The 16735-nt window shown below is 36.7% G+C and overlaps 2 protein-coding genes across 3 annotated transcripts; one reads left to right on the top strand and one right to left on the bottom strand.

Moving 5' to 3' along the window:
* Positions 1 to 456: 456 nt before the first annotated feature.
* LOC132141461 (PHD finger protein 23A-like) lies at positions 457 to 3996 on the bottom strand. Its single transcript, XM_059550982.1, has 5 exons — positions 3306 to 3996; positions 2685 to 2716; positions 2313 to 2405; positions 927 to 1476; positions 457 to 785 (listed from the first exon to the last, which is right to left on the bottom strand). Exons 1-5 carry the CDS (start codon positions 3331 to 3333, stop codon positions 586 to 588), a joined length of 903 nt encoding a protein of 300 aa, XP_059406965.1. The 5' UTR covers positions 3334 to 3996; the 3' UTR covers positions 457 to 585.
* A 199-nt stretch (positions 3997 to 4195) lies between these two features.
* LOC132141459 (V-type proton ATPase catalytic subunit A) lies at positions 4196 to 12701 on the top strand. 2 transcript variants are annotated; one of them, XM_059550980.1, is made up of 15 exons: positions 4196 to 4352; positions 4921 to 5019; positions 5161 to 5289; positions 5693 to 5907; positions 6853 to 6990; positions 7208 to 7359; positions 8920 to 9082; positions 9316 to 9424; positions 9608 to 9730; positions 10244 to 10358; positions 10531 to 10594; positions 10703 to 10906; positions 11033 to 11127; positions 11267 to 11438; positions 11895 to 12701. In XM_059550980.1, exons 2-15 carry the CDS (start codon positions 4938 to 4940, stop codon positions 11985 to 11987), a joined length of 1854 nt encoding a protein of 617 aa, XP_059406963.1. In that variant the 5' UTR covers positions 4196 to 4352; positions 4921 to 4937; the 3' UTR covers positions 11988 to 12701. The 2 variants fall into 2 exon arrangements, with proteins under 2 accessions (XP_059406963.1, XP_059406964.1); XM_059550981.1 differs by lacking the exon at positions 4196 to 4352 and adding an exon at positions 4400 to 4573.
* The last annotated feature ends 4034 nt before the right edge of the window (positions 12702 to 16735 follow it).

Genomic DNA, 16735 nt, shown 5'->3' with positions numbered 1-16735 from the left:
AGAAAACAATATTGATTTGAACAGCAAAGTACAGACCTGAGCTGGAGGTGTTCCTTATCTACCACTCCTGTTTGCACTCAAGTCTTTCATACAGTGCTCGATGACACAAATAAGGTGTCAGTTTACTGCGACACCTGTGCTTAGGGGCCTCCAGGGGCAAGACAGAAAAATACTGGATTAGAACAACACCTCTTGGCTGGAAATGGAGTTGTTTTAATGGGTGTTTTGCACATGGTATTTGGATTCATAGATATGAAAACTTTGGGAGAAATGATTGTAAAAATGTCAAGAAAACTCAAAATCCTAATTGTCCTAAAATATGGTAAATTTCCCTTGACTGGTTTTGTGAGATTTATCCATCTTGACATATAGTAGTGCAAAAAAGTGCATGAGTTTTAGTATGCCTTATACCTTAAAAAAATGTCATAAACCAAGACCAGCCTTCCAACACCGAACAAAGGAGAACAAATGGAGTCTTTTATTAATTTAACAGAAACTAATTAAGAGTAATCAGAATAGTAAAAAGCACAGGTATGAGAACGTCTCATTTATTTAAATACACACACAGGATCTGCTCCCATACATTCATTCTCGGTGGTCTCTTTTGACCGTGGAGCCCTGAGAGTCCCTGCATCTGTAGCAGTAGAAAATATCAGGTACGTTGGACTTCTTGATCTTAGCGCAGGAGAGATGGACCCATATGGAGCATTCATCACATTCAATCATGGGACGTCCGGCAAAAGGCTTCCCACAATAACATGTAATCAGATCCCATGAATCATCACCTATAATAGATAGAACAAAACAAGGATGGTTGGACAATAAATAATGATCAGATGTTTTCTTCAGTTTACATTTATGATAGAAATATCTAGCTATATACATTAAATACACTACTAGCACACCAAGTCTAATCAGACACTTACCAGACTCTACCATAATATCCTCATCAGTCACCAATGTGTCCGTTTCGCAAGAGCTCAGGTCTGTTTCTTGATTGGACTCCAGTTTGAGCCCCGCCTCATGCATGTGAATGGCCTGTTCTGTTAGCTCCTCCTCCTTTTGAAGCACCTCGTTCAAAGGGCTTGTGGATTGAAAGTGTCTCTCAGCCTTTACTGATCTCTTCATTTTCTTTAGCGCTGCTTTTGATTGTTTGTGCGCTCTTGCCTCCGAGATGCTTTTTCTCGACCCTCCTAAAGAGAAGCGTCCGAGTTTCTTCACCTTCTTCCGCTCAGCTTTACTATGAAGATGGATCTGGTTCAGAGAGTCTTTCAATCTCATCTTGTCTAAGGGGCTGTCCGACTGAAGATGGCTGAACTCTGTGCTGCTCCTGTCGGTCTCAGCTTTGTGGACCAAACTGTGAATGTTGTCGATGCTGGAGTGTGCCTCTGTCCAGCTATCCTTTACAGACCCTTCGCCCGAGAGCTCAGAAATCTCATGTGGACATGGAGATGAAGATGGAGACCACGAACTCTCCTGGAAACACACATCACCACAATTTGCATACGATTTTGCATTGCATGGTGGAAAATAAGCTTATAAAACAATCATGGCTTAATATTTTTGAACAAACCATATTGGACGTGATCAATATTTACCAGTAATGAGTGAATGAATATATTGAATGATGCTGTTATTACCATAGTTTTAATTTTTTTTTTTGCCCTTTTGATTAATTCAATATATAAATAATTCAAATTTTACATGAACCACAGAAAAAGAAAAACACTGTGATAGGGGATTTAAATTATAAAATAAGCATTAAAAAAAAAAAGTTATTGGAATGCATAATTTATAACAATCAGAGAATTACCAGTCTAAATTTATGAAATCTACATCTATAACAAAGACATTAATTTACAACAAAGTATCAAATGCATTAATTTGTCACAAACTTTCACCGTGAGATGAAAAGGGCGATAAATTCCTAAGTCCCAAAAGTGTTTGTGATATGGTAAACAGGCTCAATATATTTTACAAAAGTATTTTTAATCCTCAGTTGATATATGAATAATAAAAAAAAGTTTTGTAATGGTTATATCTAAAAAAAAAAAAAAAAAAAACAAACGATTAAATTATTATTATTATTTAAATTGTCTGTTTTGACATAAGTTTGGTTTCCAAACAAAAAATAAAGCCTTTTTTATTTAATTGTTTATCTCTGCTGGGTCAAAACAGACCAGAATGCAATTACGGTTTAGCATTTTTAAAACACAATCTACAGAGTCAGCAGCAGGTGAGTATCATGAAGATGGTCATAGTTTCCACTTAATTGCTGTACAAAAGACTATAATTTATGACCTTCAACTCACTTCTTTCTGAGGTGGGATGTACCCAGCATAGGCCAGGACAAAGCTGCAAAACTTATTGAAATCCTCTACGGTTCTCTTCCTACGCTCTGGAGGCTGGAACAAAGAAAATGTACATTAATAGTGACCAATCATAGTGATTCACAGTATGTTTACAGTGATATCTAAAGCTATAAACTCAGACTGTCACAAATCGGAGACTATTGTATAAACAATTTTTTTTGGCCAATTACTGTCAGTGACAACAGACAGACACTGATCTCATCCACAGCCCATCCCCCCATCATCGGCCACATGTGGGCCTAAGCTATAAATAAGTAACGAGACTGTATCACCATTAAAACTATTACAGAATATAACTGCGACAGCACTTACCAAAGCCTCCGTTTTACAATTCCGGACGGTGTCTGTAAAAGAAACGGAAGAAATCAGCATTCCTGGCAAAACCTGTTACTGTTGAAATTACTACCTCAAACGAACTGTCACGTTAGCTTTAGCCTGGGCTATTTGGAAACTGTTAAAGTAACTTAAAAGTAATTTTCTTATGTGATTATTGGAACGCTACAAACGTACGAAATCGTATTCTAAACAGTAAACTTTGTTGCAAATGTTCTGTAAACTCAGATGCACGAGTAAAAATCTTCACATCCGAGCAGAAGCTACTTATGCTAAAAGCTAATGAGGAACGTTAACGTTATTTGCAACCTTGTCAAGTCAGCAAAACAAGGAAGCAAACTGGCATCAGAACTATTCAAGTATGCTTAGAAAATGATATGTTATGTATCTAGAGGTAGTAGAGAGGCCATGTTAGGCGTAATGTACTTAACCTAAGAGGATATCTCACTGCTAGCATGAGTAACGTTAGTTAATCCAGTCGGGAGCGATTTGTTAAATTGGTGTGTTACACGAAGCTCGTTTAAAACTTCGAGTATTGGTGTGCCAAATAAAATGAAAAGAGAATACGTATATGACAACAACAAAAAAGCACATATTTACCTTGGTGAGGATCCATAATACCCAACATGGTGGGGTGTTGTTAGAACCACAAAGTTAGGTGGTTTTTGGTGTTGGCTGTTTGATTTCCTGCTAATGATCTTGTGGAGTCACTTTTAGAAAAAAAGAAACTTTCTTCCAGTTGAAAATATATGCAAACCCGGTTGCTTTTGAACTTAACTAATAAGCTACCAGACAACCAAAGGGAGGTCTGCCATATGCTAAGAGTAGTCTCGTCATAAAACTGTAATACTAAGCAAACGACCAGATTTTTCGACGATTAGATCATGGTTCAGCTAAAATTCCACTAAACCGTGAATTATTTCGACCTCGATTATAGACGATGATGATGGTGCTATCGTGTCTTCGATCCTCGTTGGTCACCATCGAATTTAAGCTGATGGTTTTCGATCTAACGTAACGTTAGGACACGTGGATTAGATCCACAAACGCGAGGCAAAGACGAAAAATACCAAGTTAGCTAGGTATTTATCGAAAATCTAAATCGAGTTTTTTGCAACTGCATTCAACAAAGTCTTGAACGTCTGTCTGGGTTACGCGCGATCTCGACAGGAATCACCCTGTGACGCAACCACGCAAAGAGCGCCAGATTTTTTCCGCGTGATGCATATTGATGTAAACGTAATGAATATGCATGACAGATTGTCAAACATAAGCCAAACTCTGACAAAATAGACTACGCAGTTTGTATTTGTATTCAATGGTGGAACACACTGTGCTCAGACTTTGTAAATATTAACAGTTACGATGCGTGGCTGGCTGCTTGCAGTAACGTCCTTGTGTTCATACGATGAACACAGGAAATGGAGAAACTGTGGTTCGTTGTGCGCCATTTTGGATCATTTGCGCTATAGATTCCCACGCAGAATGTCCTCTGGGGGAGCCAAAATGGCGCACTTTGTTTTTGCACTGTGTACACGGACTTCCTTAATCCTGGAAAATCAGCTGACCAGTGTCGTGACATTTTTTTCCTCGCTCCACTGCTTGTTAGGCCATTCCGAGGATTGTCGTTAATTTCATGCTAATACAGTAAGACTCATCGTTAGTTTTTTTTTATATCAAACCGGGCAGTTTGGTCCTATTTCATTTTCTAACGTTACGATATCTCCTCAGTTGCTGATCAGGCTTTGCTAGTAGCCATCTGTCACCTGCCATACAGTGGTTCCTTACGACAGCCTGCTAGATCTCCTAATTCAGTAGTTTTGGTCGTGTGAAGGCGTTTATTTATATATTTCTTTATTTTATCTGTGGTACGTTAATTACAGTAATCAAATTAATATTCTTTTCATTTGATACGCAGTAGGAATAGTTTGTATCTGAATGGATACTGGCCGGCCATAGTGGTTGTGTTAGTATTATAGTTGTCATCGAGAAAGTCTTTAAATTTGTCATCAGTAATTGAAATATGATAGAAACGCGCATTTGCTTTCGAGTATATTGATTAGAACTGGAACAAAACAGTAGACATTGAGATTCTATTGAAGTTGTGAAAACTGAAACATCTTGTAATGTTGAAAAGGTTTGGCATGTGTCTCGAAACACTGAAAGATATTGGTGCAGTTTGAATTAATGAACTGTTTCACGCTTCCTCTTTCAGGATTGCTAACACAGAGAATGGATTTTTCCAAGCTGCCTAAGATCCGAGATGAGGAACGTGAGAGTCAGTTCGGATATGTGCATGGAGTTTCAGGCCCAGGTAAAAATAAAAGCATGTTCTAAAGTCTCTTTGTTACAGAATTGAACATACATAAAATTCCTCTCGTTAGCAGTTTATTTTGACTGACAGATGTGGGTCATGAGATGGACAGGTTACAATCTGTGTGTCTGTTCATTACAGTGGTGACAGCCTCTAGCATGGCAGGTGCAGCTATGTATGAACTGGTGCGTGTGGGCCACAGTGAGCTGGTGGGAGAAATTATCCGATTGGAGGGAGATATGGCAACCATCCAGGTGTACGAGGAGACCTGTATCCTTTACCATTCAAGAGTGGTTTACATAAGGCTGGACCAACACACTACCCAGTTTTTGCCCAGATTTATTGCCCGAACAAGTTGATGCTAGTTGCTGAAAGTCTGGGATAGTCTGCAGATTTGAGTGGAAAACTGTATGATGCCTACCGTTTTCAATATTCAGATAAACAGAACAAAAGTTGTGTAGTGTATTCCAGCCCTTACTTAGTTTACAATACTTAAAACGGTTTTAATAAATTTAATCCAAACTTTTAATCCAAAAGTTTAAAATAACTTCATGAAAATGGCTCTTGAAAACCTTATTTTGTTTTTATTTTTCATGGTTCATCATGGTGTTGCCAAAGTGTATTTTTGTGTTGTATTAGTATATGTCTATATGTTTTCCTGAGCTATCCACAGCTGGAGTTTCTGTTGGAGACCCCGTGCTCCGCACTGGAAAGCCACTCTCTGTGGAGCTGGGGCCAGGAATCATGGGCTCCATCTTTGATGGTATTCAGCGTCCCCTCAAAGACATCAATGACCTCACAAAGAGCATCTACATCCCCAGAGGGGTTAACATAGGAGCTCTTAACAGGGACCTCAAGTGGGATTTCTCTCCTTTTCAGAACCTGAGGGTAAGAATTAGGTGTGTGTCTTTCTTTGTATGCAGTGATGTCATGCACCTAGTTTTTTGGATTTGCCACCATGGACAGTTCTGACACTTTTTCCTAGGACTGTGAGTCATGTAAGGCTAGTGGAGTAATATAGTAGTATGCATGGGACAGAGTTCAAATTCTGATATAATATGCAGTGCAGTTTTATAATAAACTAAACAAAATTGCAGATCAACTCAACTGCCAGTATTTTTTTACGTTCACTGTAATAATTACTGAAATCAGACCCAATTATATACTTCTGAATTATGATACAATGCAGGAACATACATAAACGCCTGTACCTTTGCTATTCTACAATTTAAAGAATATTGTAAGTTTTTTTGCAACTCTTAGAAACAAATAAATTTTAACCATTAGCACTGGGCATGGCAAAGCTAAACTGCACTTCATCACTGCGTATGGAAGCAGATTGTGTAAATACGTTTGTTAGCTGTCGTTTCTGTAGTCCTTCATGTGCCAGACCTGCAACATGTATTCCCTAGCATTTGTCATTTTCACAAAAGGCTGATATTTAAATGAGATACACATGAGATAAATGCAATACAAAATAATATTTTTAAAACTTTGGATGGATTCCCTCAACCACCATCATGCAAAAACTCTGCACAAAACATTCGTGCTAAATGACATATTTAGGCTTTTAAATGATGAAATTGACCAAAAGGCAACATCTTAGAGGCACTATTAATTTTGTATCTACAATAATTGTAGGAATTATCATAAGTAAAGAAAAAGTATTTTAGTCTTTTAGCACATATAAAATCCATCTGGTTCATAAATCTTATCTGCCACATGCCCCCCTCGATTTGAGTGCGCTTGACTTAGGTGAATGTGTACTCTTGTCTGTGTGTATATACAGTATTTGTATACTATATTGAAATTATGCACTGGATGTTTTTTCAGGTTGGAAGTCATGTTACAGGAGGTGATATCTATGGATTGGTGTATGAGAACTCTCTCATCAAACACAAGATCATGCTGCCCCCTCGCAGCAGGGGAACAGTCACCTACCTCGCTCCGCAAGGAAATTATGACGTCTCAGTGAGTCAAGTTCACAGTTATCCTCACATGTCCTGAAATACTACCACACTTTTATATACAAGCACGCAAGGGTAGTTGAGGTCAATTTAAATTGATTTGTATAGTACATAATGAAAGGAACAGTTGGATGGAAAAACTCCCTAAGATGTTTAGGTAAGATGAGGAAGAAATCCAATATTACTAATAACTGGAACTTCCCTTTTCATGTGTGTGTCAGGACGTGGTGCTGGAACTGGAGTTTGAAGGAGTAAAGGAGAAGTTCACTATGGTTCAGGTGTGGCCTGTACGACAGGTGAGGCCTGTTACTGAGAAGCTACCTGCAAATCACCCCCTGCTGACTGGACAACGAGTACTGGACGCCCTCTTTCCGTGAGTCATAAACTTTTCTTGATTCTCATTTCTCCTTTAATTAAACAGACTTGTCTGCAGTATTGGCCCACTGGTTATTTATCCTGAAAATGTCAATTTTGATGCATTGGTAACAAACCCCCACAAGATTACATGCCAGATCCCCCAATCAGAGTTTTTTTTTCTGCCCATAGTTTTATTTAAACTTCCCAACCTGGGGCCGGATTCACGAAGCATTCTTAAGAATACAATTCTTCTTAACTGCCAATTTCTTCTTATTTTCTAACTTAAGAAAAAAGATAAGAATATTTTGTATTCCCCAAAAAATCTTCTTAAGAATGTTCTTATCTTTTTTCTTAAGATTGTTCTTAAGACAAGACCTAAGAAGAATTCAAACTCTTGAAAAGAATCTTCTTAAAAATCATCCTAAATAACTTCTTAAATTTAGGACAGACCCAGACTTTTCTTAAATCCCAAACAATAATAATTATTTAATGAATTTATTGGGTTATTTCAAATTAATTGTTATATTTAGGCATTACAACAACAGCTACATATAATACACAGGAGGAGTAGGGATGTACACGATTTTTCTGAAGCGATGACTGTTAATGTAAACATGATCGGTCATGATTAGCCTGTGTGTGACGCAGCTTTTTGCTGATTTCAAAACTCATTAGCAACTGTAAAACGAGTCAGATAAGGAGCTTTAATTGAACGCGTTAATTTGAGTTTATAAATGCATAATCTTTGGCAGTATTCAGCGCATATGAATGCGCAGGATGCATTTGCTGTAGAAGCGCAGACTCACATACCGGAATAGTTCACTCAGATGAGAGCGCAAAAACACAGCTGCAGCTTGAGACAGGCTATTTTAAAAGTATTTGTTCAAAAACAGGCCGCATTAAAAACGTGAAGCTGAGCTCCAGTCAAAGTCAAGACAAAAATATACAGTCTATGGTGCGCGCTTATTATGATTATTAGGGTAATCTACAGGAAGTGCAAGGAGACAATAGTGTAAGTTTAGCAGCGCGTCATGTATTCATCCAAATAACGGCTGTTATTTTCTTCTTAAGAAAAAAATTAAGATGTTCTTAAGAATATATTTGAGAACTAATTAAGAATTTTTCAAGAATTGCACTTAAGAACATTCTTACGAACTTCGTGGAATTTATCTTAAGAAATTTCTTAATTTATTTCTTAAGATTTTTGTGAATCTGGTCCCTGGCTATTATGTGTACATGCTCTCTTTGTAATGCAGAAAAAGAGCAGATGTGTTGGAGTTTCTCAGATGAAAGTATAACACAGCCAATCAGTGTTTTTTTACTGAAGCTGCTTGCCTTATTTGCTGCTGTTAAACCTGCAAGCATGCCTTCTTATTGATGAACTGTAATAAATATAATAAATCGGGAATGAGATTAGTTAAATCATGCATATTAGTTGACTTTGTCTTGATTTGGGCTTATTTGGAAGTGCAGGAATTCTGATAAAATGTAGAAAGTGATTTCTCAAAATGTTGATTATTAATAATTGTGATTATACATTTTGTGCAAATTACTCATGATTTCTGCCATTTTGCAGTTGTGTCCAAGGAGGAACCACAGCAATCCCCGGAGCCTTTGGCTGTGGTAAAACTGTGATTTCTCAGTCTCTCTCCAAGTACTCCAACAGTGATGTCATCGTTTACGTGGGCTGTGGAGAGCGAGGAAACGAGATGTCTGAAGTATTAAGAGACTTTCCGGAGGTTGGTATGGCACTGGGTTTAATGATGCTATACCTGGTCACTTTGTTAAACAAGTTTTCTATTCAGTCTTCGAATAACCTTACAATAATCACAAGTTCCAGGATTAAGTCACTTGATTAATACAATGTCTGTGAATGCGATTTAAAAATTCTTAACCGAAGAAGATTAAGTGACCTTGTCATGTGGTTTAAATGAACCTGGTTTAGATGATTGACTGTAATTTTGTTCGATAGCTAACGATGGAGGTGGACGGCAAGGTGGAGAGCATTATGAAGAGAACGGCACTGGTGGCCAACACCTCAAACATGCCTGTGGCTGCCAGAGAAGCCTCCATCTACACCGGTAAACTTATTACACTTATTAAAACTTATTAAATTAAAGAGCTGTATACATTCAATTTGCTGTAATGAATCAGGTTTTATGAGAAGATTATTAATAGCGAAATGAAACAAAACCTGCAAGAGAAAATCTATATGTGTGTATGTGGATGCATTTATCTTCTTAACATGCCTTGTGTGTGAACAGGAATCACATTGTCTGAGTACTTCAGAGACATGGGCTATAACGTCAGCATGATGGCTGACTCCACCTCTCGCTGGGCTGAGGCTCTTAGGGAGATCTCTGGACGATTGGCTGAGATGCCTGCTGGTATTTACTTTCTTTCTTTTTATCCAAGAATCACAAAAATATTAAGCAACACAACTGTTTTCAACATTGATAATAATAGGAGATGTTTCATGATCAGCAAATAACTTCTGAAGGATCATGTGACATTGATGACTAGAGAGCTGCTGAAAATCCAGCTTTGCTTCTCAGGAATAAATTGCATTTTAAATAGTAATTGTAATCAACCTTACTGACCCTAAACATTTGTGATTGCTAAATCACTATAGGCTACTACTAGGCTACTAAAAAAAAACTTTTTGCCTGTACTGCATACTTTAAAGTTAGGCTTTGTATTGACAGTAAAATGTGTGTAAAACACATCTCAAACTTGATAGTTTGTCGTCATATAGACTGTAGTTGTGGTTGCAATGCAGTTTTTTTAATACCTATCCAAACTGAAGCAAAATGAGATGCAACATGTTTAATAACTGCAATTACATTGAGTTGTCACCACATTCGTTGGGATAATCAAACGTTCTTGTTTTCCTTTTTCAGACAGTGGGTATCCCGCATACCTTGGAGCCCGTCTGGCATCATTCTATGAGAGAGCAGGTCGAGTGAAGTGCCTGGGGAACCCAGAGAGAGAGGGCAGCGTTAGCATTGTGGGAGCGTAAGTACACTCAAGCTGGGTTTTTATAATAAATATGCAAATCGATATGCAAGTTTGTACAAACTCTGATTTCTTGTTTTGTGAATGTCATGTGTGTTTCTAAAAATATTACATGCATTTTTATGTTTGTGGTGGTTCCTAACTGCAGATGTTTCTGTTCATTTCTCTACAGTGTGTCTCCCCCTGGTGGTGACTTTTCAGATCCTGTGACTTCTGCCACTCTTGGTATTGTGCAGGTGGGTGACTCCTATGAATTGTTTAAGCAATCATTTAACTCTTTTAAATAAAGCAGTAATAGAATCTTCTATTATTGTCCCTCCTCTCATTTGAACTGCTGCTCTCAGGTGTTCTGGGGTCTAGATAAGAAGCTTGCCCAGAGGAAACACTTCCCTTCTGTTAACTGGCTGATCAGTTACAGTAAATATACACGAGCGCTGGATGAGTACTATGACAAACACTTCCCAGAGTTTGTGCCGCTGCGTACCAAATCTAAAGAGATTCTGCAGGAGGAGGAGGACCTGGCTGAGATTGTGCAACTTGTTGGGAAGGTGTTTGTCAAATAGTGTTATTAAAACAGTGTTTTAGATTTTTGTGTGTAATGTAATTGTATTGATAATTTATTTATTGTATACTTGTTGATTCTGAATGCATTTATTTTGTTTTGCTGCCCACAGGCCTCCCTGGCTGAAACGGATAAAATCACTCTGGAGGTGGCCAAACTCATTAAAGATGACTTCCTGCAGCAGAACGGTTACACTCCCTATGACAGGTTAACTAATCATCTGTGCAATATGAAGAATGTGATATTCCCACAGACCTCTTTTTAGGTGTCGTCTTGTTCTATTTGTGCCTGTTTGTCGGTCTGTGCTAATTATTTCTCACATTATCTCCCTGTCTCTCTCTTCCAGGTTCTGTCCATTCTATAAAACAGTGGGGATCCTGTCCAATATGATAGCTTTTTATGACCTGGCCCGGCATGCTGTCGAGACCACAGCGCAGAGCGATAACAAGATCACCTGGGCCCAGATCCGTGAGCACATGGGAGAAATTCTTTATCGCATCAGCTCCATGAAGTTTAAGGTACAGTTGCTCAAATATTGATGTTGGGATTTTGTAGATGTAAAGATCATAGACCATAGGTTGCAAAAGCAGATATCAAATAAAACACATTTTAAATGGAATTTTTTTACTTAAAAAGAGTGCTGTGTTGGCAACTAAATGAAATACGTTTAAGCTGAATTACAAAATAACTCAAATTAAAATAAAAATTACAATTAAAGCTAAATAGACAAATAAAAATGACTAAAATGAACATTAAACCTGAAAATATAAATTCAATGATTAATCAATATTATAAAACTATATAGTGTATTTACTAGCATGTGCATTTTATTAACTCTTCTTAATTTTTTATTATCTGTGTTATTTATGTGTCTGTGTACTGAACCTTTCTTTAAATAATTAGATAATTTACATTAATTTTATGGCTAATATTGAGCAGTTTTCTATAACTGCATGTGTCTGTGTGTTTGGCAGGATCCAGTCAAAGAGGGTGAAGCTAAGATCAAAGCTGACTACGCTCAACTGCTGGAAGACATGCAGAATTCCTTCCGCACTCTCGAGGACTAAAAGCAACCTTTGACCTCACACGTGTCCCAGCTCTCTCCTCCCCTGTGCTGTGCAGTGCAGTTCCCAGTGCTCCCTTGTGCATGTGTACCTCTTGTCTGAATATACACTGAAACTGAACGAGACCAATGAAAGTCAGAGCTAGTTGCCATCGCTAATCTGAACACGCTCTTTAGAAACGTAAAAAGAGTGTGTGTTCTCACTCTATAACTACAACGGTTACTTGGTGTTTGAACTATAAGATCGTATTTTAGCATCTTAAGCAAATGCTTCTGTGATCTCTCTGTGCTGAGACCCCACACTTGAAGCACGAAAACGGCAAACATTCATCTTCTCTTTTTCTCACCACCTGCTTTCCCATGAGTCCTCGCTGCATGTGTTAGGAGCGCAGGGGAGCACAGTGTTTATTCCCATCTCAGTTTTTTTTTTCTCTGTGACCAATAGAAATGTGTTATATAATAATGGGATCAACGGAAGTCAGAAAGGGATCACCAAGGCTTCCCTTATTTATTTGAATCTTGTTTTGTCTCATTAATGTGACTTCTGCTCTATGTATGTTCCTTTAATCATTTCTTATGTTCATGTGAGTGAGTGTGTGTGAGTGAGTGTTCGTGGGTGTGTGGGTAGAGTATTGTGGCTTCTGTAGTGGTACATTCCTACATTTATTGTGTGTGGTGTTGTGTTCAGTTCCAAAGAATTAAACTATTGGAAACTGTTTGAATGACTCTGCTTTATAACAAAAATAGATGAATTGATTTCCATTCTAGTAGTCTAGTAGTGTGCATTAATGCTCACCAAGCCTGCATTTATTTGATCAAAAACTAATTTAAAACAACTTTTCTTTTCTTTTAATATTTTTCCTTGTGATGGAAAAGTAAAAATCTTTAAAAAAGTAATTGTTTCTCGAATCTTCATGATCTTTCAGAAAGAAATGTAATATGTTGATTTGGTACGTAGAAATGTAACTTGTAAATAAATAACTATACATATATATATATATAGTTAATCAACTTAATGTGTTCCTGCAGAATAATAAATATTAATTTATTTAAATAAATGTACTGACCCTAACTTTTGAATGGTATTGTAGATGTTTCCAATTTGGAAATCTTTACATATCCACATGTTAACTTATGTATTTATTTATTACATGTTAACTTATTTTGCTTTCCTCAGAGACAGGCTTGTGCTGGCCTGGCCTTGTGGATGTTTTTCAAGCTGTGTTTACTCGTGTAGTTACATGAGACCAGGAAGTCACCATGCAGAGACACTTTGAATAGTAACTGGTTTATTTGTGTCAAAGGAGAGATGGTGATTTTCACAGTAAACAAACCTAAGCCCAAAGGACGAAATCACACAATCACAAACCAGTTCACAACTGGCTATTTCTGAAGAGAAGGCCCTGCTGGGTCTTACAAAGGCGTGTGAAAATGAAAAAGGTGGAAAAACTTTGCAATTAGGTTCTTTAATCAAATTCGAATACTGAAGCACAGCATGAGTGTTGAGATCAGGCCTCTCTTTAGAGGAAATGTATTCAATGTTGAGTGCTGATAAACTAAATAAAAAAGGTTTATTGAATTTACTAAAAATTTTTATGGTAAGTGTTTGGAAACAATTTATTTTAGATATATTTAAAAAACTAATTTAGTTGATTAACTTTCAGCAAAATTTGTTTATTTAAATGTAGCTAAAATAAATTGATTGCAACCACTTAACATAAACAAATTTATTAAATTCAATGTATCATTTTTTTCAGTGACAAGTTCTGTTTCTGATTGATATAACTTCATAAGGGCTTCTGCAATCATTCTATCCACCCAGCAGTCCATCTGGTCCACTTGAGATATACAAAGGACTTACATTAGTGTCTACTAAATAACATCTGTCATATGTTGGTATGATACTATTAAAAGATTTGCAATGCTGAAAATATATATCTGCATCCATATAAATCAATAAAAAGCAAAAGCAAGTATGCAAATATGATTTTTCAAGTAGTAAAATTTACATTTTTTTTGTACAAATTTACGTATTTACATTTAATGCTAATTAAATGATAATGCTAATTTCATTTTATTGTTTTCATTTTATTGGCCATCATTTTAATTTTGGTGAATCTCTAGTCTTAGCACACAAAAATACGAAATGCTGCCCTGTTACTTCATATATATATATATATATTTATGTTATTTCAAGTAATGAAATCTTCTTTTTATTTCTTCTTCTTTTTTTAGATTAATTGTTTTAGATTTAATTAACTGTACCCCTCATCTTTTCTCACCCAGTCCTTTGCGGATGATGAGTTTGGTCCCGCCTCCATGAAGAACAGTCGAACGTGTTGCTAGTCAAAATTACAAAAAAGACAGCTACCAATCATCATGTTCAGTGGTGTAGATGGTAAAGCGTGTGTCATTCTATTCCTTTTGATGGGTTCGAATCTGAGTTTTTGGCGAACTTTTTTTCTCCCTTTTCAAATTTCAATAATTTTTAATAAAATTGAAGAAAATCATTAAAAAGTTGAAAATAAAATATTGGACAGGGTTAGGGTGTAGTGAGGGCTTTTTTCCCAGTAAGGTGGCATCCATTTAATAATTTGTAAATATAGGGATGGGTGATACACATATTGTATTCTCGATACTAAACTGAACTTTTAGATTAATAAATTTATTTAATTATTATGAGTACAATGGGTAATAATATCTACTTAACTTTATATTTGAAATGCATTTTAACATTCAATATGCCTTAATTGCAACGTATTAGGTAAAATTTTTGTTTACACATGGTTAAAATATGTTTACTGTAGTGGTAACCAAGGAAATCTACAAATACTATAGTTATACGTTCACTTTACCATAGTTGATTGTCATAAGGGACTGCCAGCAATAGGCTGTTGCATGCATAAAATGCAACCTTTTTATTCGGAGAGTGTATGATTTATATTAACAATACAGTATAGAACATGAGCAATATGAACTTTTAACATTCAAATTTAAATAAATGTGCTGCACAAACTAGAGTACAATTTCAATAGGTTTATTGTGAAATAACTCAAACATATAGCGTATGTTTTTTCCAACCTGGTCTCACAGAATTCCGTGAAATGTCCACGGGCCCTTAACTCAAAATCTGTGAAATCATCACGGAATTGCCCCAAATTCCGTGACGCGGCCACGGATATATCTCCAACGCAAGTCAATGACACTGACCTTCCGTGGTCCACACACGGATACCCGTTTCAATGACGGAGTACAGAACTCGCTCAACGGACGTGCTTTCTCATTTGGAAACGCAACATTTGAAGTATTTGTTTCTTTTCCAATGCCATAATGACGTTAACCAGACAGTTATTGTAGTTATTGCATTGTCCTGCCATCATAAAAATTCACTTTGATTCTGTTAGCCTAACTAAAATCTGTGATACGAGCACGGAGTCTGTGCTGAGATCACGGATAACTCTAACGCAAGTCAATGACACTCATCTTCCGTGGTCCACACACGGATGCAGTCTCACGGCAGTTCGTGATTTGGGCACGTAATTTAATCTATTTATTCGTGGCATGGACACGTTTATTTCGTTATTTTCGTGATTGCAGCACGTTTTTTTAAACTAATGCATTTCAATTGGAGGCATCTTTCGTGCATCAGCACGATACTTTCTGATTAATTAATTTTTTCCCCCCACAGGACAACAGAAGAAACTTACTGAAACTTTTTTTTTTTTAAATCGGAGCTTAACTTACTGTAACAAAACTGAGCAACATACTGTATTGCTGGTGACAAAAACACACATTAAAACTTTTTTGGCTGTAAAATGCGCAATGGTTCTTTTTTACTTTTTTTATTGATTTTTATTTTTTTCATAGGCCTATTTTTTTTTTAAATTACAGAATTCAATATCAAGTCCTTGACACATAACTGTAACACATTTTCACATTTAGAAACAATATAGTTTAAATAAAAAGAATAAATAAATAAACTAGCAGAGATCTTTTTTTTTTTTTTTTTTTTTACTTTAGACTCTAAAGTTTAAAGTTTTTATTAAGGTTATTGTAAAGGCTGCTTAAAAATGCTGTTGCTGATGAGCCGCTGATCGCTGTCAGATTCTGCGATATGAATGTCCGCGTTGGATTGTGGCTAATGGGCTTAGAATGAGCCCCGCTCGGCCCGTGTTCTGGCTTACTGTAATATTTCACCGGTAATAAGACCGAAATAATATAATTAAAATAAAGAAATGAATGAATACAATGATAACATCTAAATAAATGTTGATAGATGTAGCCTTATAGTTTTAAAAATATCAATAAACAGCAAATCAACACAGCTTCGAAATAATAACCGAAAGAGACCTAAATAATAATAATACATAATTAATATACTACAGCTCCGCCACTCCCACCACGCGCATCACGCGCTGTGCGTCAACCCATTCACTCCCAAAGCGTCAAAAACTGAAGGCTGGTCAAGCGCCTCTAGCGTCACTGACATGAGATGTTTATCGTTATGAAATCACGTTCAAGAAGTCTCATTCAGCACACATCGCGATACTTGCCATCAGTTTACAAGAGCCGCAGGTGGGGTGAGTAGTAGTAAATATGCTCTTTTAATGCCTGTTATAAAATGTATTCTGTCTTCTTTATTAATCAGATGAGCGCCTTATGTTTACTCTCTGTATTATATCGGTCATCCGAGGCTGTCTTTGAGTTTCATTGTGTTTAACTAAATGAACACAGCTGCTAACTGGGGTGATT

This window comes from Carassius carassius, chromosome 5 (genome assembly GCF_963082965.1).
Source record: "Carassius carassius chromosome 5, fCarCar2.1, whole genome shotgun sequence".
NCBI lineage: Eukaryota > Metazoa > Chordata > Actinopteri > Cypriniformes > Cyprinidae > Carassius > Carassius carassius.
This window is presented reverse-complemented; position numbering and strand designations above follow the sequence as displayed.